The 25,705-nt window shown below is 54.5% G+C and overlaps 9 protein-coding genes across 9 annotated transcripts; 5 read left to right on the top strand and 4 right to left on the bottom strand.

Moving 5' to 3' along the window:
- Positions 1–5,521: 5,521 nt before the first annotated feature.
- Positions 5,522–6,832, top strand: CCMA1212_002759 (uncharacterized protein; the record flags this gene model as incomplete). The annotated part of the gene is made up of 1 exon (XM_073700133.1): positions 5,522–6,832. The coding sequence occupies one exon, from the start codon at positions 5,522–5,524 to the stop codon at positions 6,830–6,832; it is 1,311 nt and encodes a 436-aa protein (XP_073561080.1).
- Positions 6,833–8,256: 1,424 nt separating this feature from the next.
- CCMA1212_002758 (UV excision repair protein rhp23) lies at positions 8,257–9,824 on the top strand (the record flags this gene model as incomplete). Its single annotated transcript, XM_073700132.1, has 7 exons — positions 8,257–8,274; positions 8,402–8,449; positions 8,533–8,605; positions 8,665–8,744; positions 8,815–9,117; positions 9,179–9,628; positions 9,699–9,824. 7 exons carry the CDS (start codon positions 8,257–8,259, stop codon positions 9,822–9,824), a joined length of 1,098 nt encoding a protein of 365 aa, XP_073561079.1.
- A 755-nt stretch (positions 9,825–10,579) lies between these two features.
- On the bottom strand, positions 10,580–12,313 carry CCMA1212_002757 (Transcription factor TFIIIB component B; the record flags this gene model as incomplete). The annotated part of the gene is made up of 1 exon (XM_073700131.1): positions 10,580–12,313. The coding sequence occupies one exon, from the start codon at positions 12,311–12,313 to the stop codon at positions 10,580–10,582; it is 1,734 nt and encodes a 577-aa protein (XP_073561397.1).
- Positions 12,314–12,892: 579 nt separating this feature from the next.
- Positions 12,893–15,724, top strand: CCMA1212_002756 (E3 ubiquitin-protein ligase BRE1; the record flags this gene model as incomplete). Its single annotated transcript, XM_073700130.1, has 4 exons — positions 12,893–13,078; positions 13,496–13,639; positions 13,724–15,469; positions 15,551–15,724. The coding sequence occupies 4 exons, from the start codon at positions 12,893–12,895 to the stop codon at positions 15,722–15,724; spliced, it is 2,250 nt and encodes a 749-aa protein (XP_073561085.1).
- Positions 15,725–16,386: 662 nt separating this feature from the next.
- On the bottom strand, positions 16,387–17,232 carry CCMA1212_002755 (uncharacterized protein; the record flags this gene model as incomplete). The annotated part of the gene is made up of 2 exons (XM_073700129.1): positions 16,387–16,637; positions 16,773–17,232. 2 exons carry the CDS (start codon positions 17,230–17,232, stop codon positions 16,387–16,389), a joined length of 711 nt encoding a protein of 236 aa, XP_073561086.1.
- A 1,225-nt stretch (positions 17,233–18,457) lies between these two features.
- On the top strand, positions 18,458–19,254 carry CCMA1212_002753 (Protein RER1; the record flags this gene model as incomplete). The annotated part of the gene is made up of 4 exons (XM_073700128.1): positions 18,458–18,526; positions 18,586–18,703; positions 18,749–19,108; positions 19,169–19,254. 4 exons carry the CDS (start codon positions 18,458–18,460, stop codon positions 19,252–19,254), a joined length of 633 nt encoding a protein of 210 aa, XP_073561082.1.
- An 807-nt stretch (positions 19,255–20,061) lies between these two features.
- Positions 20,062–21,603, top strand: CCMA1212_002752 (uncharacterized protein; the record flags this gene model as incomplete). Its single annotated transcript, XM_073700127.1, has 2 exons — positions 20,062–20,332; positions 20,405–21,603. The coding sequence occupies 2 exons, from the start codon at positions 20,062–20,064 to the stop codon at positions 21,601–21,603; spliced, it is 1,470 nt and encodes a 489-aa protein (XP_073561081.1).
- Positions 21,604–22,260: 657 nt separating this feature from the next.
- CCMA1212_002751 (Beta-1,2-xylosyltransferase 1) lies at positions 22,261–24,114 on the bottom strand (the record flags this gene model as incomplete). The annotated part of the gene is made up of 1 exon (XM_073700126.1): positions 22,261–24,114. One exon carries the CDS (start codon positions 24,112–24,114, stop codon positions 22,261–22,263), a length of 1,854 nt encoding a protein of 617 aa, XP_073561084.1.
- A 590-nt stretch (positions 24,115–24,704) lies between these two features.
- On the bottom strand, positions 24,705–25,580 carry CCMA1212_002750 (uncharacterized protein; the record flags this gene model as incomplete). Its single annotated transcript, XM_073700125.1, has 4 exons — positions 24,705–24,894; positions 24,951–25,020; positions 25,248–25,437; positions 25,572–25,580. The coding sequence occupies 4 exons, from the start codon at positions 25,578–25,580 to the stop codon at positions 24,705–24,707; spliced, it is 459 nt and encodes a 152-aa protein (XP_073561083.1).
- Between the last annotated feature and the right edge of the window lie 125 nt (positions 25,581–25,705).

Raw genomic sequence — 25,705 nt, 5'->3', positions numbered from 1 at the left:
GGGGGGGGGCAGACTTGCGCGCAGTTCCATACACGAACATATCGTATGCACAGACAGATGTTTGCGATCCGTGCAGAAGCCGCAGAGGAGCATGTGACCCTCTGGATGGGAGATGGCGAGTGCCTCGGTTGGCCATCAGGGTTCGTCTTCACTGGCAGAGGACGTACATGAAGTGTGTAGACTCTCATCATCTGATTGGCAGTGTTCATGTTTACATGTCAGCAAACGAGTGGCGACGCCAAAGATCACCGTTGCTGCAGTCATTGCCGTTGAGAGTTGAGGAGACTAACCTCGTTGAACAAGACGACGATGTCTCTTATGTTTGGGACTCTTTGTGGACTGGTCAAGTCGCTCGTGCTCAATTACAGAATAGCTTCAGTTCGGAACGGCTGCCTTTGCAGTCGACAACGCTCCCAGACAGCCAATTGTTGCCTTCAAGTCATTGTGTAGATCACAAGGCTACCAAAGGAAAAAAGGTCTAGCCGCCGAAATCCAGCTTCATTGGAAGAGACAAGTTCACAAGCCGTCAACTTGTCATGACGCGTTCAACGCATCGTGTTCCCTTCTAGAAGCTTGCTCGCTCTGGGGCGCGGACTCTGTCGTTGGCATGCATGCTGGACACAACAGCTGGGTTGGAACAAAGAAAAAGGCGAATGGACCACGCATTGTGGCTGAGAGCATTCCGGAGGCGGTTCCACGTGGTTCAACACGGATCCTCGTGGCAATTGAGCCACTGGATTCTGATCAACTTCAGCTCATCTCCTTCACTTTACATGCCAGTTTAAGCGATTCGACGCAGGCATACGAAGTAGGCACGTCTATATGGTTCAGCTCCATGCCATTTAGGTACCTCTAGAACCAACATCACGGCACGAGGAGATCGTCTAGCTTAGAACCCTTTCAAGTCCTACTCCGTGCCTCCGTACACGATTCCACAGTCCAGGCACCGCCAAGCAACGCCCGATTGCCAACAAGCTTTCCAACGGCTTCGGCACCCCCCCCTGCCAAACCCTCTCCATCTCCATGCCCAGCTCGACGGAACCGGTTGTCCGCCAAAAGAAACTTCGTACAACCAACCTCATTGGTTCTGGAACGCTGATCCCCAAGGTTCCGTCGCAAAAGAAGCTTGTCTGCATCGTGCTGACGTCACGCCATGCGCAGATTGGCAATACATACGATAACGATGATGATGATGATGATGCTTGTTTTTTTTTTTTTTAAAGAAAACAAAATAGACAGCTGATCCATGTTTTAAGGTTCCCAAGTTTCCGCGTTCGCGTCGTACGAAAATCGCGGAGGTGCGTGAGATGGGGAAGAAGACGCGGTTGTAGTTGTACGGCGTACGAAGATGGAGCTCTATGCGCAGATACGGTGCATGTTTGTGTGTCCCCCGCGATACAGCGCGTGTCATGCAGATACTGCAGCATGAACGCAGGAAGTTGGGCATCGAATTGGCCGAACTTGATGCGGCCCAAGTCGGAATCCCTTTTATGCTGTCCTTCGGCGTTTTTCCTCTGGTGGGTTCCTTTTCAGGTACGGCGGACTGGAGTAAGCTGAGCTGCAGGGGGGCTTCAGCCACCGGGGATCCGGGCTCCACTTGGGATGCAAGAGATTTGACAGGCATACAAAACAAGAGCAAAAATCCTCCTTTGCCTGAAGAGGCAGCATTTTATGGAATCGCCGGTCCGGTGCCTGGTGGGCGTTGCGATTCCGCTGCGGGCCGCGCGCTGGGCTGGACGTTGGAGATTCATGCATACTGTACCTACGCGGAACCAACTTTGTTGTAATCAATTTGAAGCGTTGGAAGCTATTCACAACATTGTGTGCAGGTACATTCGATACTTGTACTCGAGAACAAATGTTAGTAGGGCAGCAATGTCAGAGCAAATGTCAGTCAAGGCTCTCTTCTCGCATGCACACACCAGCATCAGTGCATCGATGCCAGTACAAGCAGGTTCCTAATCCAGGAAAAGCGGCGCAGCGGAAACAAACGGCTCGCGGAAGGATCGCATGCAGATGTGCCGATGCAGGTACGGGAAACTGTCTGCCTTGGGGTAGGGCCTTGGATACCTAGGTGCCACTCGACGAGTCTCCCTCTCCTCTCCTCTCCTCTCCTCTTCTCTTCTCCCTTTTTCTTCAACGCGATCTACTTCTGTGTCCAATGTCGCACATGCTCTCTCTCCCACGTGGTCCAGGAATTCCAGACGAGATTTGCCCCGGAGACGAACGGTGGGTGTTGGGCATAGTAGATACTTTGTGAGACTGTTGGTCACCGTATACTAGAGTACACTGGTGAGTCTTGTGATTCACAGACAGCAACATGTGCGAGATTTGAGTCAAAAGGGGGGACGCAAGCGAGCGAGCTCTCCACATGGACGAGGCGATGCAGAGGATTCCCCCGGGGCGCTGCAAGTCATTGGATGAATAACACCATACTGCGTCTCGAAAAGAAGGAAAGTAGGAAAAGATGCTGAAGCTACTCCTGCAGCAGACTCAGAATCTCTCACGGCGCAGCATGTGCAAATCCTGGGGCCGTTATTCATGTTTACCCGATGTTTTGGAGCCGCGCCCTATGCCGCGGTTACTAACCTGCAACTGAACCAGGGGAGAAACATTGAAAATGTTGAAACGGCAAAACGGCTCTGTTTTTGTCTCGACTAATCGACCTTTTTCTCACGCCCCCCTTCCAACAACGTGGTTCTCCTCTGGAAAGGGGCAGATGGCAGCCGGGCAACGGTCTCTGGTACCTGGCGAGGCAAAGACACGGCATCAGAATCTGAGATGAGATGAAGAAACGATGATGTACCATGTCTCAGTTCAATTGGTAAGGTACTATACTAGCAGTAGCAGGTAAGAAGGTCCCTTACCCTAAGGTGCCTAACCGTACCAACGTAGGTGGGATACGTGTACAGTTTGTAAGAACCCAGCACTGAGCATGGGGTGGGACAGAGGCACATGATTCATTCGTTCATTCACGGAGTCGGGGCGGAAAAAAAGAAAGAAAGAGTGTTGTTTCCTCGGCTCGGCTGGGCTGCGAATGTCTGTGCATTTGGACGGGTGAGTGAGTGATATGTACTAATGCCTGGAGGGTAGCATTGAGTGAGTGAGTGGGTTGCCCGTATGAGTTTTGTAGGTTAGCACCATCACCAGTTAATACCGTCAGATGCGTGAGAATGAGGGAACGACAAGAGGTGCAAAGAAAGTTCCGTGCTACTGCTTACTGCCTTTTTTTGGTTCTTGTGGGATCACAGATCAGATGACGACGATATACTTTGGCCAGATAATACCTTAAACATAGAGATGATGCTTTCCAGTACATCGCACTGGGATTGATGACCAACAAAGCCCTAATGATAGGGCGGAGTCACAAAGAAGCCAGCCGGACAAGGGCAGAAAATACTACAACAAAGTGGATATGAATCCAACCAAGACCTCGGCAGCAACTGAGTCCCTCCAACGATGAGGAATCAAACAGTGTGCGCAATTATGGAGATGCCTCCTTCTTCCTCTTCTCTTTTCCCACCATTCATTCATCTTCTCGTCATCACTTTTGCCGGTGGCCTGTCAATTCGTGCTGCTTACCTGACTTGTACAAGGTCCAGGAACTAGAAGTGCCCTACTGCCCGATTTCAATGGATCCGGCGACCCATCCGCCCAGGGGAGTTTCCACGACGCCGGGATCAGAATTTCACGTTTATTATGGATACTTTACACGAGGTTTTGCTGCTGCTGCTGCTGCTACTAAAATGGAAACGCTTCGGCCGTCGTCGTCGTCTTGGCCCCAGCGCCGTGGGCCCTCTTTTCCCCCTGGTTCCTGACAAACTGCTGGACTGGTACAACTAGGATTGCGCGGCTTCTCCCAAAAGAAGGATTGGATGCTTACAGCGACGCATGACTGGTCAATGCCGGGGCGGTTTCGTGCCCCTGGTCGTCTGAGAATAAAAGGCTTCGATTTTGCTTCTTTCTGGTTCTACTTCTCACTGTACAGGTACTTGTACGACCTTGTATGCCTCCTTTTGTGTATCTTTCATCCCTTCAGGACCTTTATGTATGGTAAGATCAGACAAATTCGGCTTCACAAACTTCAAACTTTTCACACAAACTTCCAGGCAAATCTCTCTTTTGGGCATGCTCGTCCGGATTGGAGCTTTTGTTCCATATGAAGCAGCCACCTCGGCGAGAATCGAGAAAAGCATATTTGGCTTCCATCGATAGCCTTCATCTAATAGACTTTGGATCTAAACATACAGACTCCATGTCACTCGTGGAACGTCACCAGCAAAACATCAGAGGCATGGCTCTTCTCTCCCCGTCTCTCTCGCCCGGCTGCTCTGCTTGTTGGTTCTGTCCTGTGCTTGTGCTTGTTTATACAGTATAATTTGCTTCGTAGAAAATAAACAAACAAGATTGGGCTGAAGGGCCAAAAAAAAAAAGAGCCAAGGTTTGCCCCAAACCCCTGTCGCGATGCAAGGTTGCCCTTCCCAAGATGCGCCGTCCCCTGTTCCCTGCATCCACCTGGCCGACGAAGAAAAATCTCACTTTTTTGGCTTCCTTTTTGCCCTGCCGTGGGCTCCGTAACTGTTTCTTCATCAGCCCGCTTTGTACCCAAGCATGACAAAGTAGGTACCTACTCCGTGCACAGCGCCCGGATGCCCTTCCGCGCATGATGATCCAGCAGAAACGAAGCCTTATTCCAGGGATTCCCCCCCTCTCTCTTACACACCTACCTACTACCTCACACACACCCCCTCGTCGAGCGCACTCGATATTATTCCCCGACAGCATGACACTTCTCGTCCCAGACTCTTTTTAGTGTAGCTGTTTCNCATCTCTTCAGCTCGAGCACTGCCTTTGGTCTTCTTCTTCTTCTTCCCTTTCCTTTCTTTTTCTTTCTTCGTCCAGGTCACCAACCCTCCTGTTGTGAGCCGCTCCTTTTCGACTGCCCCCCCCAACTCTTATGCGGGATGCCTGTTTTCAAGCCACTGTAGCACAACGCTCCTTATTCTTCTTTTCTCCCATCGAATCAATGAAATCGTCACCTGGCTTCCTGCCGTCTTTCGTTTGCCGTGGCTGCTGTCACCCATCTCAAGCAGTACTGCTGCTGTCACATATCGGAAAAGATCGCGAGCCCCGGATTCCCACCACCCAAGTACCGGGCCTAGCAGGGAAAACACACTAAAGCCCACCCAACTACTCAGTACAAGCAGCATCAACTCAACCGCTATTCACGAAACGCATTGATCGCGATTCTTCTGTTGGCTGCCATCGCAAAAAAAAAAAAAAAAGAAAATCTTTTCTTATATCATAGCGCCTTTTGAATTCCTCATCGAGGTCGCCGGTTGGACCGTGTCACACTTTGGCGGCGGGCTAATCGATCTTCTGTGGTTGGCTCGGGTCGCTTCTGTGTTTCAGTTCTCTCCTCGATCGATAGACTGGAATTCCTCCAAGAACAATCTTTCTCTTCTTCTCTCGAATTCCCTCGTTTAAATCATCACCACGAAACTCTCATTCAGAGGACACAATGCCTCGAATATTCTCCCTGGCGCTGAGAGCGCTTGCTCTGGCCACGACAACGGCGACGCTGTGCACGCAAATCGCAGTCAGCGTTCGCATCTCTCACTCTTCCCCCGGCAAGGCAGCCTCAACTGTCGCTGCTGTATTCGATGCTGCAGTCCTCGTCCTCCTCGGATGCCTCATCGCAGCCGATGCCATCCCTTCATTCCCTGGACAGTCGAAGCTGTGGCGGGGGATCGTCTCTGGTCTCCAAGCCACGGCTTGTATAATTGCGACTGCGACCTCGCTGGCTGCTCTGGTGTACTTGGCAAGGGCGGATGGAGGCGAGAACAAGCACCTCCTCGTTGCGTCTGCTGTGACACTTGGACTGGCCGTTTCCACTCAGCTGGTATACTCCCTATACCAGATCCTACCCGTCTCGACTGATGCTAGTGTCGCTTCCTGGCCAGGCCGCAGGGACGAGGAGTCTGGACGGTCACGCAAGAGAAACCTCAAGGCCATCAGGTACAGCCAGACGATGCCCATTGTGGACGAGCCCAGTCCCATGGCGAAGCTCCACACTCGAAGCCGGCCTACTTCCGTCGACAATAAGTCAGTCGCCGAGACTGTTGCCTCGTCCGTCACTTACGTCGCCCAATCCATCCGATCAGTCTCGAGCCGGCCAAGGACGCGCTCCTCAAAGGAGAAGGAGAGGAGCCGCTCCATGTCCATCGACTCGACTGCCAACCGAAGCACCGTGGCTGACGACGCTTTCGACTCCTGGGACACTTCCACGGTGGACGCCCACAACCGGGAGGCCGTGCTGGAGATTTCGACGCCGACGCAAAGCAAGCCTCGCGGGCTCGAGACGATTCCCGCCAGCCCCGTGCCCAGCCGCAGTCCCTCGCCAGCGTCCTTTGCCGACCTCGAGCCGCCCCGTATCCAGACCCGGCGCCGCAGCCGAAGCTACAGCCCGGTATCCATCACACGCGAGCTCCGCGACCTCCCAACCCCAGGCACCCCCGGCAGCGAGGCTCACATCCACCCTCTGTTCCGGTCCGACTCTCCCGACCCGCATCCGTTTGCGACACCTGGCACCATCGTCATGGCGGCTCCAGAGACGGCGCGGGTTCTCGTCCATCGACCGAGCAGCCTGTCACTCAACCGCCTGAGAAGCGACAGCATGCCCAGCTCGCACATGGGCTTCGGCCGGCATGACTTTGAGTCCAGGTCGCTGAGGGGAAACCGGTCCGAGTTGGATCTGAGCCAGCAGGCGTTTCCCTTTCCCGACAGGGGAATGGCCCCTCCTGCGCCTGAATGGCTGCGGAGGGAGCTGTGATGGGGGTTTGGGAGGGTGTTAACGACTTGACGTATTCAATTCCTTTTTTTTTTCTTTTGTGTGTCTTGAGCTTGTAACGAACTGCACACTTTATATCAAATTCTCGGAGGCGCCAGAAGAGCGGAACAAATGGGAAATACCTACAAATTAGAAGGGACATGGGACGGACATGGCGATGATACCATTTGTTGTTGGATTGGGCCGGAGACTTTAGATGAGCGTTGGCGTTGAATGATTTGTTCTCTTCTCTCGACATGTGTATATACATATAAATATTCATGTACGCATAGATACCTCGGGTTTCTTTACACCGTTGGCTCGCGATATTTACCAAGCAAATAAAGGCAAAATCACACAATCGCTCTTGGAAGACCAGAAGTCGGAATGCAGCGCTCGGATGACAAATGAGGCTCAAATGGCGCTAGAAGACGTCCATCTGCTGATCCGACGCTGCAAAGTTCCGTCTAGTTTCTCCAATCGCAGCAAATGCCGGCTTGACGTATGAATGGCCTCTGATTGCGCTTATCGTGATATCACCAGGCAGCAGGCAGTCGCGGCGCATGTCGTCAGCGAGGATGAGCTGCAGCGACATGCGAGTCGCATCCGTCTGCTTGACAAGATGCGATGGTTTGTGAGATGGTCACAACTTGCAGTGTAAGATATTGAATAGTAGTAGGATAGTAGATGGGTACAGCAAGAAGAGGCAGTACTGAGTGTGATTCCATTTACACATGTACCCCGAAGGTGAAGTTTTCGGTTGCCTCACCTTGAATTCAACTCATCAGCCATCGCCAGGCCACATGCCGCAGCGACTGGCAGGCATCGAGGTACTTGCTCATAAAGTCTCTGAGCCAGCATCACAGTCGCCCAAATGCCAACCAGGGACCGCAAAAAGCAAGCTGCAGGCAATGGCGGCGGTACCAGCTGCACCACCCAGCACCAAGTACCGCGCCAAATCACATCACAGGGCTCTTCAGGGCTGGCATCTCATTCGCCGCGGCCCCTCTTGCACCTCCAAGTCTTGCAGTGACTTTTCATGGTTTGCCGCTCTGAGCTGCCACTGGGCCAAACCCCACCTCTCGGTACCTCTTCACAAGTACCTACTAGTACTTGCTCTGCTCTGCAAAACCGCAGCCTGAATCAACTTCCACCAGCCCGCGCCACTTCCTCCAATCTTGAACCCTTCGCCTCGCCATAGCTTCTATCTCGGACCTTCATCACCAACTCCCGCCAGAGCATCGCATCTGCTGCAGTTTCCGCTATAGCCTCAAGCTGTACTGCGGCGCGTTCTCCTACCGACTCCCGCTTGCTCGGCTCTTTTGCGCATCGACTCCCGCTTCTCAGCCGCCCGCCTGGCAACGACAACAGCTAGGCATCCCGCTCGACCTCTTGAATCCCGGCCGCAACGAGCACAGCTGCCCATCATGAAGGTCACGTTCCGAGTATGTCACGTTACTGGGCCCGGAAAGTCATGCGCAGAGCTTCTTTGCCAGCTTTGCCCTTGACTGGAGTTCCCTCTGTCATCGTCGTCGGTGCTTTTGGTGGCTGACGTATACCTCTCTCCATCAGGACCTCAAGCAACAAAAATTCGTCCTCGAGGTTGAGCCTACGGACAAAGTACGTCTCACTGCCCTCTTGCCTCTGAAGGAGGCTGCCCACCTATACCCTTTTTGGCTGCTAACCACCGCGTGCTCGATCAGATCTCCGCCGTCAAGGAGAAAATCTCTGCCGAGAAGGGCTGGGATCCTAAGAGCCAGAAGCTGATCTACTCAGGTACCACATAGCTCACCTCGGCTCCGTCGCACCGCCCACCTGGTTCTGACTTTTCATAGGCAAGATCTTGAAAGATGACGATACCGTTCAGTCCTACAACATCGAGGAGAAGGGATTCGTTGTGTGCATGGTGAACAAGGTACGTCCTGACATCAAGAGCACCTCGGCTGCGATGCTTCGTTGCCTGATTCTAACCCATCGCCACACAGCCAAAGCCTGCTGCTGCCGCTGCTGCTGCTGCCGCACCACCGCCAGCTACTCCTGCGCAACCAGCGGCTGCCAGCACACCCGCCGCTCCCCCCGCGCCCGCCCAGTCTGCTACCCAAGCCGCCCCTCCCGCAACCCCGACTCCTAACCGCTCGACGGGGACGCCCTCGGGCCTGGCTATGGGCTCTGAGCGGGCCGAGGCTATCGCAAACATGGAGGCCATGGGCTTTGAGAGGACCCAGATCGAGGCGGCCATGCGCGCTGCCTTCAACAACCCGGACCGAGCCGTCGAGTACCTTCTTACTGTAGGTAGCAGCACCCAGTGTTCTCAAGATGGAGCCATCGCCACTGACCAAGAATCTCAAGGGAATCCCGGAAAGCATCCAGCAGGAGCAGCAACAACAGCGGGCTAACCCACCGCAGGCCGCCCCTGCAGCTGCTGCCCCTTCTGGTGATGACGATGGCAGTGTGAACCTATTCGACCTCGCTGCTCAGCGAAGAGGCGCCCCCGCCTCGGGTGGCTCACCGGCCGCGGCCACTGCTGCTGCTGCCCAAGGTGACTTGGGTAACCTCGACTTCCTGCGCCACAATGCCCAGTTCCAGCAGCTTCGCCAGGTTGTCCAGCAGCAGCCCCAGATGCTCGAGCCCATCCTGCAGCAGCTTGGTGCTGGCAACCCTCAGCTTGCTCAGCTGATTGCGTCAAATCCGGACCAGTTCCTCCAGCTGCTTGGCGAGGATGCCGAGGACGATGTCCCGCTGCCCCCCGGTGCCCAGGCTATTTCCGTCACAGAAGAGGAGCGCGATGCGATTGAGCGGGTTAGTGTTTTCTTTCCTTAGACCTCTCACTGGGTCAGTCATGGTGGGCTTAGCTAACTACTTTTTTCAGTTATGTCGACTTGGATTTGATCGCGACCAAGCTATCCAGGCCTACTTTGCATGCGACAAGAATGAAGAGCTCGCAGCCAACTTCCTCTTCGACCAGCCCGAGGACGACGAGCCGCCGACGAACTAGCGCTGAAACCGAGAGATGAGTGACATGGTCAGATACGATAATGAGTAGGAAATTACGTGGAAGGGCAAATCAAACACTATCATGGCGACTTGACAAATGGGACGTAGGAGGACTAGGTGGCAAACCGCCACACTCATGTTGCTGATGGAAGAACCAAGTATCATCTACAGGTCAGCCGGCCAGACGAAGGATGTGCCGGCGTAATTGGCCTGGAGAAGACGGGTAGGGACTGGGTAGGACGAGACGCTTTAAACAGGATCCGATGGAGGCTGTTGAGATGGACTTTGGCAAACAAGGAAAAGGTCGTTGAAGCAAAAAGACTCTTGTGCGTCTTGAGACTCTTATTCGTGGTCCTTTCGGTAAATAGTAAGACTGGTATAGGTTGGACCGGAACGCAGTAAGAGGAAAATGAAGCACTTGTTTATCTTGATCTTTTCCTTCGTCAAGAAGATACATGTAATATGTGATTGTTTCCGCCTTTGACGTGCCTCAACGATGAACAGTACCTATTAAGCAATCGCAAAGTCCGCCTGTCCTGGAAAGATGAGTCCTTTCGTCCCCGAGAGTCTGCCCGAGCTTTCTCTGAGTCTCTTAACGCCAATTCTATGCTAACGGTCCAAAAAAAAAAAAAAATCCAGAGACAAAAAAAAGGAGAGAAGGGGGAAAGAAAAAAAAGAAAACCAGCCACTTCGATTCTGGCCAAAAAAAGAAATTGACGCGAAAGAGAAAGGGGGAATAAACTAAGAAGAACTCCCTCAAGCCTCGCCAGCAAGAATCGGCTCGCCATTCAGCCCATACTGCACGGCCTGCTTCCCCTTCTTCTTCCCCTTCTTGCCCTTCCTCCCGTTGTCCTCGTCGGCAAAGAGCTCCTCGCGCTTCTGGCGCATGACCTCTGCCTGCTCGTCGGCGATGCGCTTCTGCTCAGCCTCAAAGTCCTCCTGGATCTTGCGCTGCTCGGCCTCGATGCTCTCGACGGACTCGAACTCGATGCCCGTAAAGGCCTTGTACTCGTCAATGTCGATGCGCACCGTCTTCTCGCCAATGAGCGCCGCGTTGATGAGGTGCGGGCAGTGGCGCTCCTCGCGGTTGTACTTTAGCTTGACGTGCCGGCGCTGCTTGTTGGGGAACATTTTGGATATCATCTCGAACTCGGTGCCGAACATGCGCAGGCCGCGGTAGAAGAGCTCCGTCTCCTCCTCGGTCCAGATGTTGGGGCCCTTGAGCTTGGACGTGTTCATGAAGGAGCTGCTGGTGATGAGCCGCGTAAAGTCGTTCTCCTCGACCGTCTCCATGTCGCCCCTCGTCGCGGCCGCGCGCGCGTGCCTGTCCATGACGAGGGAGCTCTGGTCGATGATGATCTGGCCGTCGACGATGCGGAACTGCGGGCCCGAGGCGGGCGCCGGCGTGGATGACGGCAGGGCTGCTGCTGCTGCTGTTGTTGTTGTTGGTGTGGCGCTCTTGCTCTTGACCGAGGGGTCGTCTGGCGATGTTTCGGGGGGTTCGGACTCGTCGCGGCTGCCGTCGCCCATGAGCTTCTTCAGCTTCGACTTTATCCTAGATTGTCGCTCTCGCTCTCGCAGCTCGTCGTGACGGCTGAACTTCTTGCCAATGTGCAGGTCCTTTGTCAGGTCGGTCATTTTCAGGTTCTGCAGGTCGACGACCTGGCTTTCTGCATCGTCTGGTGTTACTGAGCGAGCTCTCCTTGCTCGTGTGCGCGGCGTAGCCGTTCCATCCTGGGTGGGAGATTTGCGCTTCTGCCTGGGCTTCGGAGCCGTCGAACCATCTTCATTTGCTGGCGTCTTGCGCTGCCGCTTCTTCGGCCGCGCCTCGGCATCTGCGTGGTCGTCGACACTATCTGGCGCTGCTGCTGACTCGGGCGCTTTCCTCCTGCTTCTTGTCTTCGGGGCCGGAGGCGGTGCTGGTGTGGCTTCATTTGACTCTGTCTCGGGGACATGATCCTGAGGCCCTTGGGGAGCGCGCGGGGGATCTCGCAGTTCCGGTGCGATGTTGTCATCTGCGATGACGGGAAGTGGTTCTCGCGGTTTGGGGGCGCTTGGCTGATCTAAAGGTAATGATGGGCTTGCCGTCGCGGCTTCTGCCTCTTCTTCGCTTGGCTGTGTAGTTGAGGGTGTAGTTGAGGGTTCTGGAGCGCTTGGTTGCTGTTCAACTGTCGGAATGGGTTGTTCTTGAGGTTTCAGGCCAGAGACATCCTGCGCGGGCGGTTCAGATGCGGCAGTCGAGTCAGCTTCCGCAACGCTGGACGGCTCCCGAGAGGCGACATTCTCCGACTCGCTGGTGCCGGCGACGATGCTGGAGCCTTCCCTGGTTTCGACGCTCGGGCTCTCTACCGCCGCGATGGATGCGGCCTCTGTCTCGGCGACATCTTTCTCGACCTGCACATCGGTAGCGGGGACCGCGGGGCGAGGCCGAGCAGACGGGATCTTTGGCTTGAAGGCGAGGCCGCCCTTTTTCTTGAACATGGAACTCATTGCTGGATTTTGCGGCGATAGAGTCTCGAGGCGCTCCGTGAGGCTTCGGCGCTCACTCCATTTGACAGCGCAGAACTTGGACTTGGGCGGGGAGATGCGGCGCAGGAGGACGGAGAGTTACAGGTGCAATCGAGATGCTCCAAAGCCGGCCATTACTTTTTTTTTTTTTTTTTTTTTTTTTTTTTTTTTTTTTTTTTCCCTTGGAAGTTGCGCCAAAGGGCCCTCGGATAAGCCCAGAAACGGCACTGCAGAAGTGGGGTGCCGCAGCGCCGCCGGCGTTTAGCCGGGACATGCAGCCGATAAGCAGAAAACTCGGCCGGGCTAAGGACGGCGCTAGTCTGCATAGAGGTGCGTGGACGTGCCTCTTTTGAGTTGCGGCAACTTCGAAATTTCAACCTCCTGGCGGGCCTTTTTCGTTCTTGCATCGCCCTTGGCCTCACCCCTCGCTGTCGCGCCTTTTCTGCACGAGCATCAGCGCGGTTTCTGTCAGCCAGAGGATGTCGCTCGCCTAGCGCCTCGCTGCACATGATCCCTCAGCCTCACCATCGTCCTCAATACCTGCTGGCGTGACGCGTTCTCATGCCTGTTGCAACGACCCCCTCTGCCTCACCTCGTCCATCCACGCTCGCGAAGATGGAGGACAGGAAACGACCCGCCATCAGCGGCGGCGAAGACCTGGCGCCTCCTCCCTCCAAGAGAGTTGCCATCAATGGCTCCAAGGCCAAAGACGAGAACGCGGAGATGAAGGAAGACTACTGGGTCGAGGTAGGTCGCATGCTCCCCTCCCCTCCTCTCTCCCAAACCCCCTCCCCCCGGTTCCCGTCAAACCCGCGAGAACAGCCTGACGCGGATTGCATCCCGTCACTGTCCCGAGCGGCCTGCCCGTCCTGCACACAGACCTGCTCGCCCTCGCCCTGTCAGCTGCCGCTCTCGTTGGGGGGGTGTCGTTGCTGGATGATCGTGCTCACCAAGCCAGTGATGTTGCTCGTTACCCAGCGAGAGCAGTCAGTCGGCTTCTTTGCTTTTTGAGGGGAACTCCACACAAGATGAAGGGTACTCCGAAACATCCGCTCTCCTGCCTCACCAATCACCCTACCGCGCGCTTCGTCTACCGTGACTCCACAACCCGTCATCACTACACACCGACTATCGCGATACGTGGCGCTGACTAGTTGAAACCAGGCATTTACGAAAGGAGCAATCTATCGGCAAATGCAAGAATACAGTCGCAAGGCTGTGACGGCCGAAGCGCGACTAGAAGAACTACACAAGCGATCCGTCCATCACGACGACCATATCCGGATCGTCGACGCTTGGTGGCGACAGGTATGCACTTTCGCGACAATGTTGTTTGCTGCCCCCCTTTCTTGTCATGTCACATACGCAGCATCTAACCAATTGCCAATCCAGATGTTGGAAGAACTCGAATTACTAGTGGAATCAGCAATACCTACAACAGAGTCTCGCGGTAGGTTTCTCCCGAATGGCACTGCGACGGCTTCGAATGCAGACTCTAACATGTCAAATCAAGAACTTCAATATTCATATGCCTCGGGCATCGCCTTTAAGGATTTACAGCATTTCCAGAGCCATCTGCAGGAAATGGGAAAGTCGATCAAGACAAAGGCGGAATCCCTCATCAACCGACTCGCTGCACAGAGAGAAAACGTTGCGCCCAAGTCAGCCGAGCTTGAGAGCCAAATCGCCAACCTCCTTGCAGTACAGAAGGAGTATCATCTGAACCTCGACAGGCTGAGCGCGGAGAAGGAACAGTTGTCGGAGCAGCTCAACGCCGCGACACTTAGGTATTTCAAAGCCGAGAAGAAGCTAGACCGTGCCAAGAGCGCGCAAGTCCAAAGGCTAGAGCAGCAGGCATTCGCCAATGCCACGCGCCCCGTCACCACGCCCACCGAGGGAGGATCAGAACCCAGCGAAGCCAACGGCAATGCGCTCGAGCTGACGATGAAGTATGAAGAGGCGGCGGCGACTGTGTCGAAACAAAAGGAGCAGCTGGATTCGCTCTATGCAGAGCTGAAATCCTTGCAGGAAGAAAACACCACTCTGAAGTCTCGACGAGAAACGCTTTCCGACGAAGACTACATCCGGACTGATGTCTTCAAGCAATTCAAGAGCCAGAACGAGGAGCTCATCAAGCGAGTCAACACGCTGGAAGCCTCCAGCAAGCAGCTGCGCGAAGAAGCCGAGAAGTTCCAAGCCGAGCGAACAGCATTCCGGGCTCAGCTCGAGGCCGATATGAACCAGGTGGCGCAGGACTACGAGGCGGATATTGCGGCACGAGACCAGGATCTGGCTCGCGTGCGGTCCGCTCGAGACGAGATTCTCGCAGAAAACGTGCAGCGGCGAGCGAACGCGGAGCAGGAGCGCATTGCAATGGAGCATATCAAGGAGCTGGTCGCGGCGAAGGAGGACAGAATATCCGCATTGGAGTCAGAAGTTGCTCGTCTGAAGCCCGCCTCACCAACGGGAGACGAAGAAGCGAGTGGCGGCAGCGAGGCTGAGGCCCTCTCAGAAGAGGAGCTTCGGCAAAGATACAAGAAGCTGAAGCATGATTTCGAGTCCATCAACCAGGAGCTGCCAGCAATGGAAAAGGCTTACAAGAAGATGAAGGACCTTGCTCAGAAGAAAGTTCTCGACTTTGTCGCTCTGGAGGAGAAGGTGGCTGTTCTCATTGCTGAAAAGAGCAAAGCAGACCAGAAGTACTTTGCCGCTCGGAAGGATGCCGATACTCGAAACGGCGAGATCAGGACCCTGCGGCACCAAAGCGTCAAATCCGCCGAGCTCATCGCCCAGTTGAAGGATCTCGAGTCCCAGACACGGACCCTGCTAACCAACTTGGAGAAGCAGTTGGCGGACCTGAAGCAGGCGAATGCGGTTCTGGTCGCCGAGAATAAGAAGATGGAAGCGAGCAGCCTGGAGGCTGCAAGGCGGGCGGACTCCGTCGCGAAGCAAGTGGCAGACCTTACCAACCTGGTCAAGTCCAAGGACTCGTCCACAGCCATCATCCGAGAGCGAAACGCCATGCAGGAAGTCGAGGTCGAGAAGCTCAAGATTCGCATCGAGCACGTGCAGAAGGACCGGGATAGCTGGAAGAACAAGGCGTTGAGTAACTCTTCAGAGGAAGAAGACATGCTTCGGGTACGTTTAGGCTTTCCATGGGTTGCCCTTGTACAGCCACCTCCTTTGCCATTTCGGAAGCACTAACAATCCACGATACAGACCATGGCCTTGTGCCCCGTTTGCCATGCCAACTTCAAGAACACAGCACTCAAGACGTGCGGCCATCTCTTCTGTAACAAGTGCGTGGATGACCGCATCAGCAATCGCATGCGGAAGTGCCCGAGCTGTTCCCGGGCATTCGACAAGATGGATGTCATGCAGGTTCACTTCTAAAGCTCGCTCACATCAAGGCATGGTGGTGTCATCCAAGTAATTGGGTTCATCCGTCAGTCACGCATGAATCTTTTCGCATTTGATTTTACGGAGAAATAATTAGAAGGATTTTCGACGTCATCACGAGGTCTATTCACTGTGTCGGTGGCGCATACGGTTGCTGTTTGGTAAGCGGTCGGATCTACGGTCAGGGTTGTGTCTTTTTTCTCGTTTCACGATATTCGCTGTTTCCTTTCACTCGCTTTCGTTGTCTGCCTGGTTCATTAACCATCTTTCATTATGTTCCACCCTTTCGGAAGGGGTATAGGGGTCGGCGTGTTTGGACAATGTAGTATCAAATGTAGCACCAGTGTACGATATATGAGTATAAGAGGATGCCGGTCAGGTAATGCTTCCTGAAGCACATATTAATCTGAAGCATTTGGTCACTCTTCCTAGTTGAGTGCGAGTCCCATGTATCAAGACATGCTGCGACAGCCGCTATCAGCACAGGTCGGTTCAACCTTGAGCAGCCTTGAGAGATGCACCTTGCTCAATTCCTCACAAGCAGCTGTACTTTGCGCAGTTCCATACAATAGCCATAAAGACATTAAAGCAAACGACGCATAGGTATAAGCTAATACATCCTCCTTCTGATAGATTAGAGATCACATTCTCGCCCCTCAAGACTCGACTCCCAACGCCTTGACACCCACAATCCGCCCGCCCTCGTCATCCCGCGAAATCACAAAGTACTCGGCCCTCGTCAGATCCCTCGCGACTCGATACACCCTCACGTCATTCCCCTTTGTAGCCTCCCTCACGGCATCGATAATGTTGGCGTACCGCCCCTCTGAATCCCAGTCCACCGGATCCATGATGTCGATTTGCGCGTTTTCGGCGTCCCAGTGGTGAATCAGCTTTGCGAATTCGACTATTAAAAAAAACGTAAGCACAAGCCTCACAAGTATTCCTACAGAATTGGCTCCTTCAAGCATGGAGAATGGGGAGGAGAAGAAAAAAAAAAAAAAAAAAAAAAAAAAAAAAAAAAAAAAAAAAAAAGACTGACCTTCATCAGGAAGCCCCCCCTCGCCCTTCCACCGCAACGACACCCCACAAAACGGCTCATCCGCCTCACTGACGTAGAAGGCATCCCGGAGAGCCTCGGCAATGGGCTTGGGGATCTCAGCGCCGTCGTCCGTGGCTTTGAATGTTCGCTGCGCCGCTGCTCCTCCCTGCGATCTTTGCGCTGCTGAAGCTCTGCCTTCGTCGGCGTCTTGGTTCGCCTTGTTGAGGAAGGCCATGTAGTCTTCGTCGCTGGCCATGTTGCGGGACGGTGGATATGTGCGCGATAGGAATCGGGGGTTGTTGAGCGGCGCGGAGATGCGACGGATGGCGGTGGTCCGTGGGAGGGTGGTAGTTGTTGTTGTTGTTGGGGGAGCGAGGCGTGTGATTTGTTTGGGGAGGTGTTGTGTTCGTTTTGCGGCGAGGGAGAGAGCGCTTAGGAGGGTGTTGTGAAGGGTTGGCATGGGCGGAGAAGTTGTGGTTGTAATAGGTTGGTGGAAGGGGAGTTTGCATGACGATGCTTTCGTGGGATTTGAACCGTGAGGCCGGGTCAAGTTCTCGAGGCGGGGTGACGTCAACGCAGACAAATCTATTGAGGTGCCGTGAGCATGCGCGTCTATTGGCGCTACGAAGTTGTAAAAGCTGCAAATCACGAATACCTTCACTAATAGCGTCTGGCAAAGGATACATAGAGAAATGAATGACTCGATTGTGGTTTTGAAGCTTCTATACCAGCTCTTTGCTCACTTCCCCGCGCTTTCTATCAGTACTCCGTACATGTCGAGACGCCATGAAGCTCTGAAGCGGAATAATCTAACACCCGATAGGAGACAAGATCGTGAAGCAAGAGACAAATGCCAAGCTACAACAAACAGCAGCTAGAAACCATAAAAAAAAAAAAGCACAAAAAATGCGTCATCCGGAACTCGAATCCGGGCCTCAACTTTTCAATTGGAAAATGGAAGAGTTGAATCCTAACCCCTAGACCAATGACGCCCTTGTAAGCTGGGATGTCCGCCAGAAACGGAGACCCACTGACGGAATTTGACGATCAGATTTTGACCTTATGAACCCTTGTCCGCTCTCTTGCATGTGAAGTTATGCACTAGTAATACCACCAGCAATATTTCCATGAGATGAAATTCTACCAAGACATTTATTGTGTTTGTAGAATGCTGATCACATTGTTGATGAATGAAATACTTTCCCCGTATAGTCGGATCCCGCCCTTAACATTCGAGTATCCTTCTCTAAAGATAGCAAGATACCTCTTGAGCCTCCTGTTCATGACCGTTCCTCGGAGTATCTCCATAATACCCCGAGCCAGACTTCTGCAGGGACCGGCAAAACGTCGGCCTCGTCTCGAGTCGAAGGACTAGCGGCTACCAGGGGCCAAGCCTTACGTGGCTGAAATTCAATGTGCTTTCCAAGGCTTCTCGCAGCTGACTGCGCCCCACGCCAGATCATCCTGTTTCGCCGCGATCAATCGACCGTCTTTTTGCTGGCCATCCAACCCTCGTTCCTTTTTTCCTCCTCTTCACTGCTGCTCAACGATTCCGCTGCCTGGGCTGTGCGAGTCTCGTATAGCAATTTACGGTTCCTCGGCCTTGTCTGTCGACCTCATTCCCATCTCGCCGAAAGCATCGGTTCAATTCTCTCGAGGCGACGACCAATTGACAGCCCTCCAACATGGATGCGCCAGAGCCTGAACAGACCCCTTTCGCGGCGGTCACAGCCCACACCACCAGGCTGCAGAGAGTGCGTTTGCGCGGCTTTGGGTGACTTGCGGTGGCCCCGTCATGCTAACTGTGGCCCAGCAATACCAAGCGATTCTGGATCAGTCGACTCCGTATGTCACGTACCGATGGATTGGCACCGGCGTGGCCCTGGTTCTCTTCTTCCTGCGCATCTTCTTCGCGCAAGGATGGTACATTGGTAAGTGCTGCCTGTCTTCGACAAACAGACAAGAGATTCATACAGACAAGAACGGAAATGCAACGCGAAAATCTGAAGCTGACCCTTGCTCTTTTATCTGCGCAGTGGCCTACGCCCTCGGCATCTACCTCTTGAACCTGTTCCTGGCTTTCCTCCAGCCCAAGTTCGACCCCTCAAACGATGCGCTCGATAGCGAGATGGAGGACGGCTCCGTTGGCACTCTGCCCACCAAGCAGGACGAGGAGTTCAAGCCCTTCATCAGGCGTCTTCCCGAGTTCAAGTTCTGGTACTGGGCCACGAGGGCCATTGGCATCTCGTTCGTCTGCACCTGGTTCTCCATCTTCGACGTGCCCGTGTTCTGGCCCGTCCTGGTCATGTACTGGCTGATTCTCTTTGTCCTGACGAGTAAGAAAATACTTCAAAATACCCTCAGCCTGCCACCGATCGGCTAACAAAATTCTGCAGTGCGCCGACAGATCCAGCACATGATCAAGTACCGCTACGTGCCCTTTACCATCGGCAAGAAGTCCTACATCAAGGACCGATCGTAGACGGACTGGCCAACGACCGACGGAGAGACAAAAGGGTCTCTTCTTGATGGGTCTCGGACCGAAGGAGGTGGGAGGCTGTTCGTTGGGCTGGCGTGAGCCCTGAACCACAAGGCAACTGCGTACGCGTATCACGATGACCTTGTACGGGCTGGACTGTAAAAGAGACGTGTGCGGGAAACGATTGGGGCCTTGGGAGAGATGTCTCTCTTGAACACGAAAGTAAAGAAAGCACAGGGCCTGTTACTGAATCCTTAAATGGCGTCGACGGATGGGTTAGACTCGGGATGACTGATACGAAACGCATGGGAACCAGGTCTTGGAGATGAGCTCTCGCAGGGAGCGAGCAGTTACCTATAGTTAATTTAATGAGATAGCTTTTTGTACGCTTACAAGAGAGCATATATTTTTTTTTCTTTATCTCTTCGTTTATTCCTTCTTTTCTCTTTTTATTGCTCATTTTAACTTGATGCTCTTCCCTTCGGTTGAATGGTAATTGCTGCTGCTGATATTGGGCCTATCCGCTGCGGCCAGTCGCGTTGGTGGGGAGCCGCTTGAGGCTGCCGCAGAACTACAGCCTCGCCTTTTCTGAGCTGCGCGCGACTCTTTTTTCCCTCCATCATCACCGACACTCCGCCACGTCCTTTCCCAAGCGCCCTCTAACCCAGCAATTGAAGGGCATCGGCATTGAATGCTCTCGAGGAGCGACTCCTTTGACAGTAGTAGCGTTCTTTGCAGCTGACGCCCACAGCCTCCTGTTGACAAATCGGCCAGCAAACGAGTGTCGGGGGAAAGAAAAGGGACACAAAGATGTCGTCCTCAGCAGCTCGCTCGGGCGAGCGCATGATTCACCAGGACTTTATTGCGCGTATCCGCTTCTCCAATGCCTTGCCTCCTCCGCCGAATCCCCCCAAGCTGCTCGACATTCCCAACACGGGCCTCGCGAGCGGGCAGTACACGACGCCTGGCTTTGCTTCACGCCTGGCGCGAGAGCAGCCGCTGAACATTGAGGCGGATGCAGAGCTGGGCATGCCGCTGGATCTGGTGGGAATGCCGGGCGTGTTTGACGGAGACGAGCGATGTGAGTGACTTCCCTTCCTCTCGAACGATTCGTGACAGCACCCAAATCTAACCTTGGGACGTCCCCTCGCAGCAATCCAAGCATCATCACAGCCACCGCCCGTCCACCCGCACGATCGAGCCCTCCTCAGACCCATCGCGGCCCTCGGCAAGCCCAAGGTCGCCGAGGCAAACGTCTCCTTCCTCCGCCGCACGGAATACATCTCGTCCCTGATGCCGAAGCGCCTCGAGGCGAACCACCCCAGAGCGCTACTGGCCAAGAACCGGCGGCCGGCCAAGCGCCCAGAAGCCGCCGCCGACTCGCCGCAGGTCATCAAGCGCAAGATCGACAAGGGCTTCGAGATTGCCGAGCAGGACCTCAAGGACCCCAAGCGCGTCAAGCACCCCTCCAAGAAGCACCTCAAGCTCGTCGACGCGGCGCCCCTGCTGCCGGACCTGGACGCGTTCCCCGACTCGGGCGCCTACGTCACCATCAAGTTCCTCACGAACCCCGTCTCCAGCTCCAACGAGTACGACACCCGCCTGCGCAGCGGCCTGTTCAGGCCGATAGACCGCACGGCGGCCGAGGAGGCCGCGCTGGAGGCCGCCATGGAGGCCTACACCCAGGACCCCGTCAACAACCCCAAGCCGGCCAACCTGATGAACTACGACTTCTACCTCGGCCAGACCCGCGCCGACGCCGACCGCTTCCGCCGCAAGTTTGACGTCGACGACCCCGGCCACGACGACGAGGACCTGTACACGCACAAGGCGGACACGGGCGGCTACTTCCAGTTCAACCGGATCCGGGCGTACGAGACCGCTCAGGAGACGGAGCTCGACCACCCGACCAAGTACGAGGACGAAATCATCCTGGCCGTCAACTACGACGACGACGCGTACCCCAGGCAAAAGGCCGTGTACTACTACCCCATCATGCAAAAGTCCACCATCCGGCCCCAGCGCACCAAGAACATTGCGCGCACAAACTACGGCCTGGCCGACGACGACGAGGCGCAGGTCGTCGACCAGCTGGACCTCACCGTCGAGGATCCCACCGAGGAGATGCGCGGCGCCATGAAGATGTACGCCGAGCACCCTCTCGGCTGGGACCAGGAGGAGGAGGGCGGCGAGGAGCAGCAGGAGCACATTGAGCAGTCGATTGAGGAGGCGGATGCCGATGCCGACGGGGAGGAGGCCGAGCGGAATGGCGCTTCGAGCCCGGGAGGACAGGAGCGGTCTCCTTCTGCCGAGCGGGATGCTGAGGGTGACGAGGATGAGGATGAGGATTAGAGATTTTGCTGGCATGGGGGGGCGGGGGAGGACTGCAGTTGGACCGTTTGTTTGTGGCTGTTGAATGTATCTAGTGGCATCATCTTTCCCATTCTTTTTTCGTCATTATGCGAATCATGGGGACGGATGAATCTTCTTTGAAAGCGAATTGCTTCCTTGCTTTCTAATACAGGAGACTTTGACTGAGAAGAGGCAAAAGGGGCATGGAGGATCGGTAGCTGAAGGCAGTTGGGTCTTGCATCACAAGGGTCCTCATCAGGTATATAGATGGACAGTAATGAAAATGCGTGGTCTTTTATTCCCAGTATCGGTGCAGCAAAACAAGCATGCCCACGAGTGTATATACAATTGCCTCCAAGTCTGTCGCGTTTCGATTCGTGTATTTCCAATATTTTCCGTGATATGTAAATTGGTAGTGGATGTAGTAAACAATGGTATCATTCCATATACAACGCCCAATGATGCTTTATTATCCTCCCCATCGTGCCCTCCAGCTCATATCTCGAATCCAAGATTTTCTCTATTATCATCAATAACCCGCGCATATCTGCAAAACTCCGTTAGCACCATCTCCGACGGCATCACAAAAAAAAACTCTCATCCTCACCATACAGCAGAGACGAAAGAGAAGGGGGAGAAAAAAAAAACAAAGAGAACTCACTCCAACAACAACCTAAAGAACCACACCTCCATATCCTCCTTCCGAACCGCCCGATTCGCCCACTCGCGACTCTCCTCGGCAATCTTCCGCCCCCGCGCAGCCCCCTCGGCATCCTCGTCGACGAAGCGCACCGCCTCGAGCCAGTCGTCCCCCTGCAGGCTCAGCGGCACGTAGTGCACCCACGGCCGGAGCCACTCGCTGTGCCATTCCCGGAAGAGCGCGAGCTTCAACGTCAGGCTGCGGCTCTGCAAGAAGGCGTAGAACCGGCCGGAGAAGGCGTTCCCGTCCATGTCGAGCAGGTATTTGTAGCCCCAGGCGTCCTGCTGGTCGACGAGATCGACCACGTCGAAGAACTCCTTTTGCGCCTCGCAGTCTCCCGGATCGCATTGCCCGACGTGGGAAAAGTGCACGTCGATGAGTTTTTGGTAATCGCCGCGCGGGACCTCCTTGGGCTCCCATTTGGGGTTCTCGGGGGTGCCGCTGTTGGCCATGACCTTGGCCTGCTCCTTGGAGTTGATCTTTTGGACAAAGTGCTGGCGGTGGTGCCTCCTCCAGCCGCCGTTGCGGCTATATCCCCCGGTCGTGGAACCTCGCCAGTAAAGCTTGCTCTCCTTGTCGTCCCAGGGCATGTCGTTGCTTTCGTTGTAGGCAACCTTCTTGTACCAGTACCACGGGGACGGATAGACAATGTCCCCGTAGGACGATATCTTGGACTGGGAGAAGACGGGCAGCAGGTCGTGAGTGATCATGAACGTGTTTGGGCGGTCGAAGAAGCCATGCGTCGAGCTCAGGGACGGCGTGAGGCAAATGTCGGACATGGCGGTGGTGTTGTACACGAAAGCGAGGTCGCCGACGCCGTACCGGCTCAGATCGTCGGCGCGCTCGTCTTCCAGGATCCTTGCCTGGCTGTCTGGCGGACAGGACATGCGGGAGTCTGCCCAGGTGGACTGATGTCGGATGTTGCTGAACCGAGTGAGCTTTGTCTCCTTGAACGTCTTGCCGTCGTTGAGGTCGGATGGCCTTGCTGAGAAGTCGTTGACGAGCTTCGTCTTGCCGCTCAACGCGGCCATGTTCTCGTCCTTGGCTTTGCTGACGAGTCGAGACAGATCGTCGTGCGGAACCACGACTCGAGGCTCATCGTGGATGTTAAAGGCCAGATCCATGTCCGGCAGATGCTGTAGAAATCTCTCCATCATGCCCTTTGTCGCGTTCCTCTGCCACTCGAGCCCATGCTCCATGTGCGTAACCTCATGATCCCGAATAGCGACTCCAAGCAGCCCATTATCGTATCCCAGCGCCTCCGCCACCCTCGCGCGAAGCGTCTGCGGCTGCAGTCCCCAGTAGGGAGTCATCATGTCGTGAATGGTGTCAAACTCGTCAATCAGCTGCACCTTGTTGTTCACGGCGAACTCGTACCACTTGTCAAAGCGCGGAGGAGGCGGTATGCCATATCGCCTGCGATACTCTTGAACAGCATCCTTGAGAGACTTGGACTGTCGTTTCTTGACGTCTGCGAATTCGCGCTGGGCGTCTTCCATGAGGTGGATGATTGGGTGCGTTGCTGCATCAGGGACGTTTTTGGGCCTTGGACCGCCTTTTACGACGGGTGAGGCTTGCCATGTTACTGGACCCGAGGAGGCGGAGCTTTTCGCTGATTCCGTTGGTGAAGAAGGTGGTGGTGCTGAGGCGGGCTCTTGCAGGGGTTGCTGATGCTCTTTCTGATGCTGCGGAGGCTTCGCAAGAGGGTTTGCTGGTATCTTGAAATGATCGTCAAGGGTTCCGATGAGAGAATATGCGCAAAAGCAGACGAGCAGAGCAGCCACAGCGATGAAACACGGACGCCGCCGCATCTTGAGGTCGACCACAGAATTCAACACGCTCAAGCTCAGTTAAAAGGTGAGACAATCGCATCGCTAGAAACGAGAAGAGCAGTAAAATATCCAATCTCGAGTCATCAAGCTCTGATCAACGGTAGCCCATGGCAGCAACAATCCAACGGCTCAGGTCTGTCAACAGATAACAAAATCATGACAGATGCTGACACAAAAAGCCGTCTCTCGTTGAGCAAAACGATTGTTTATGTTTACTTTGCACAGGTTGTCAGGCACTTGTCCACCTAATCAATTGGTGGAGAACTTGCTAGCTTGCCCAGAGATTACATAAGGATATCGAGATTGCATCTCTGCAGCTGAAATGCTGTGCATACAGATCCAAGGATCACAGATTCAAGAGTCACAATCCACCTATATGCAGACGTAGTTTTGGGCTTTCTCATCTGTGGTATATTGCCAGTGTACGCTAAGCTAAAAGGTGGAAAACCCCAGTATCAATCAGAAGATGCTGATCACTGTCACCGCGATCACCATTGGAACGCCGAGAATGCCCAAACCCGTCTTTGTTATTTCATTCCCTCTCTACCGCCATTTTTGTTTTGGTTTGTCTAGTAGAAGAAGCCAAGGATCTTGCCGGCAACGTGCTTTCGTCGGGCCTCCTCGTGGTCCATGATACCAGCAGAGGTGGTCAGGATGATGTAGCCGAACTGACGGGCAGGCAGCAGCTTGACGACCCACTTCTCGAGATCGGCCAGGCGGACGTTGTAGCGGGGGGAGATGACACCAGTCTTGTTGAGACTATTCACAGATGTTAAACAACGAAGTGCCGACATGCCACTCTCAGGGCGACTTACCGGCCGTTCAGCTGAACGACAATCTTGCCAGATCGGTGGTCATCGACCTCCTCGAACTCGCCAATGTAGCCTGCAGAGAGTATATCGTCAGTTAATGTTGCGGAAGATCTCGGGCGATTTGAAACGTGATGAAGAGTGTAGAAATCTATAGAAAATCCACCGCAGGATAATATATCGGCAACTTATAGGGGCTGGACCGTGGTGCGGTATCGATCGTAGCCCTAGTTATCATGCCGAAGGGAGAGGGGGGCTGAAAGAAGCAAGAGGAGGGTATCGCAAATTCCATCCCAAACGTACCGTGGCGCTGCATGACCTGCAGGAACTTGACAATGACCTTGGAGCTAGGTCGGATCAAGACCTGACGCTTGCCGGCCTTCTCGGCATTGTTGATGGAGTTGAGGGCGTCGTGGAGAACGGAAGTGCGGACCATTTTGGCGGTATTTTGGGTCGAGAGGAGATTCTCAAGTCGGGTTTGGAAATGAGGTATCTGCCACACAGCGAAGAAAACACACGTTAGACTCGGAGTGGCCCATGAGCATGGAGAGTGCCCTCAGCGATCCGTCGACGAGGGTTCAGCCCGCTCATTGCCGGAGGGGAAAGAAAAACAGCGTATCGTCAAACGCCGGCCATCGAACCAAACCAGGGACGTGCTCGCAGGAAGCAGCAGCGCGATGCAGCATCACGGCGCGTTTCCATCCAACATTGTTCGCTCATCCAGGCCGGCGTCGACGATTGCTGTCCCCGGCCACGATAAA

This window comes from Trichoderma ghanense, assembly GCF_004382785.1.
Source record: "Trichoderma ghanense strain CCMA-1212 chromosome Unknown scaffold_2, whole genome shotgun sequence".
NCBI lineage: Eukaryota > Fungi > Ascomycota > Sordariomycetes > Hypocreales > Hypocreaceae > Trichoderma > Trichoderma ghanense.
The sequence above is the reverse complement of the archived record's forward strand: the minus strand, read 5'-3'. Positions and strand labels throughout refer to the sequence as shown.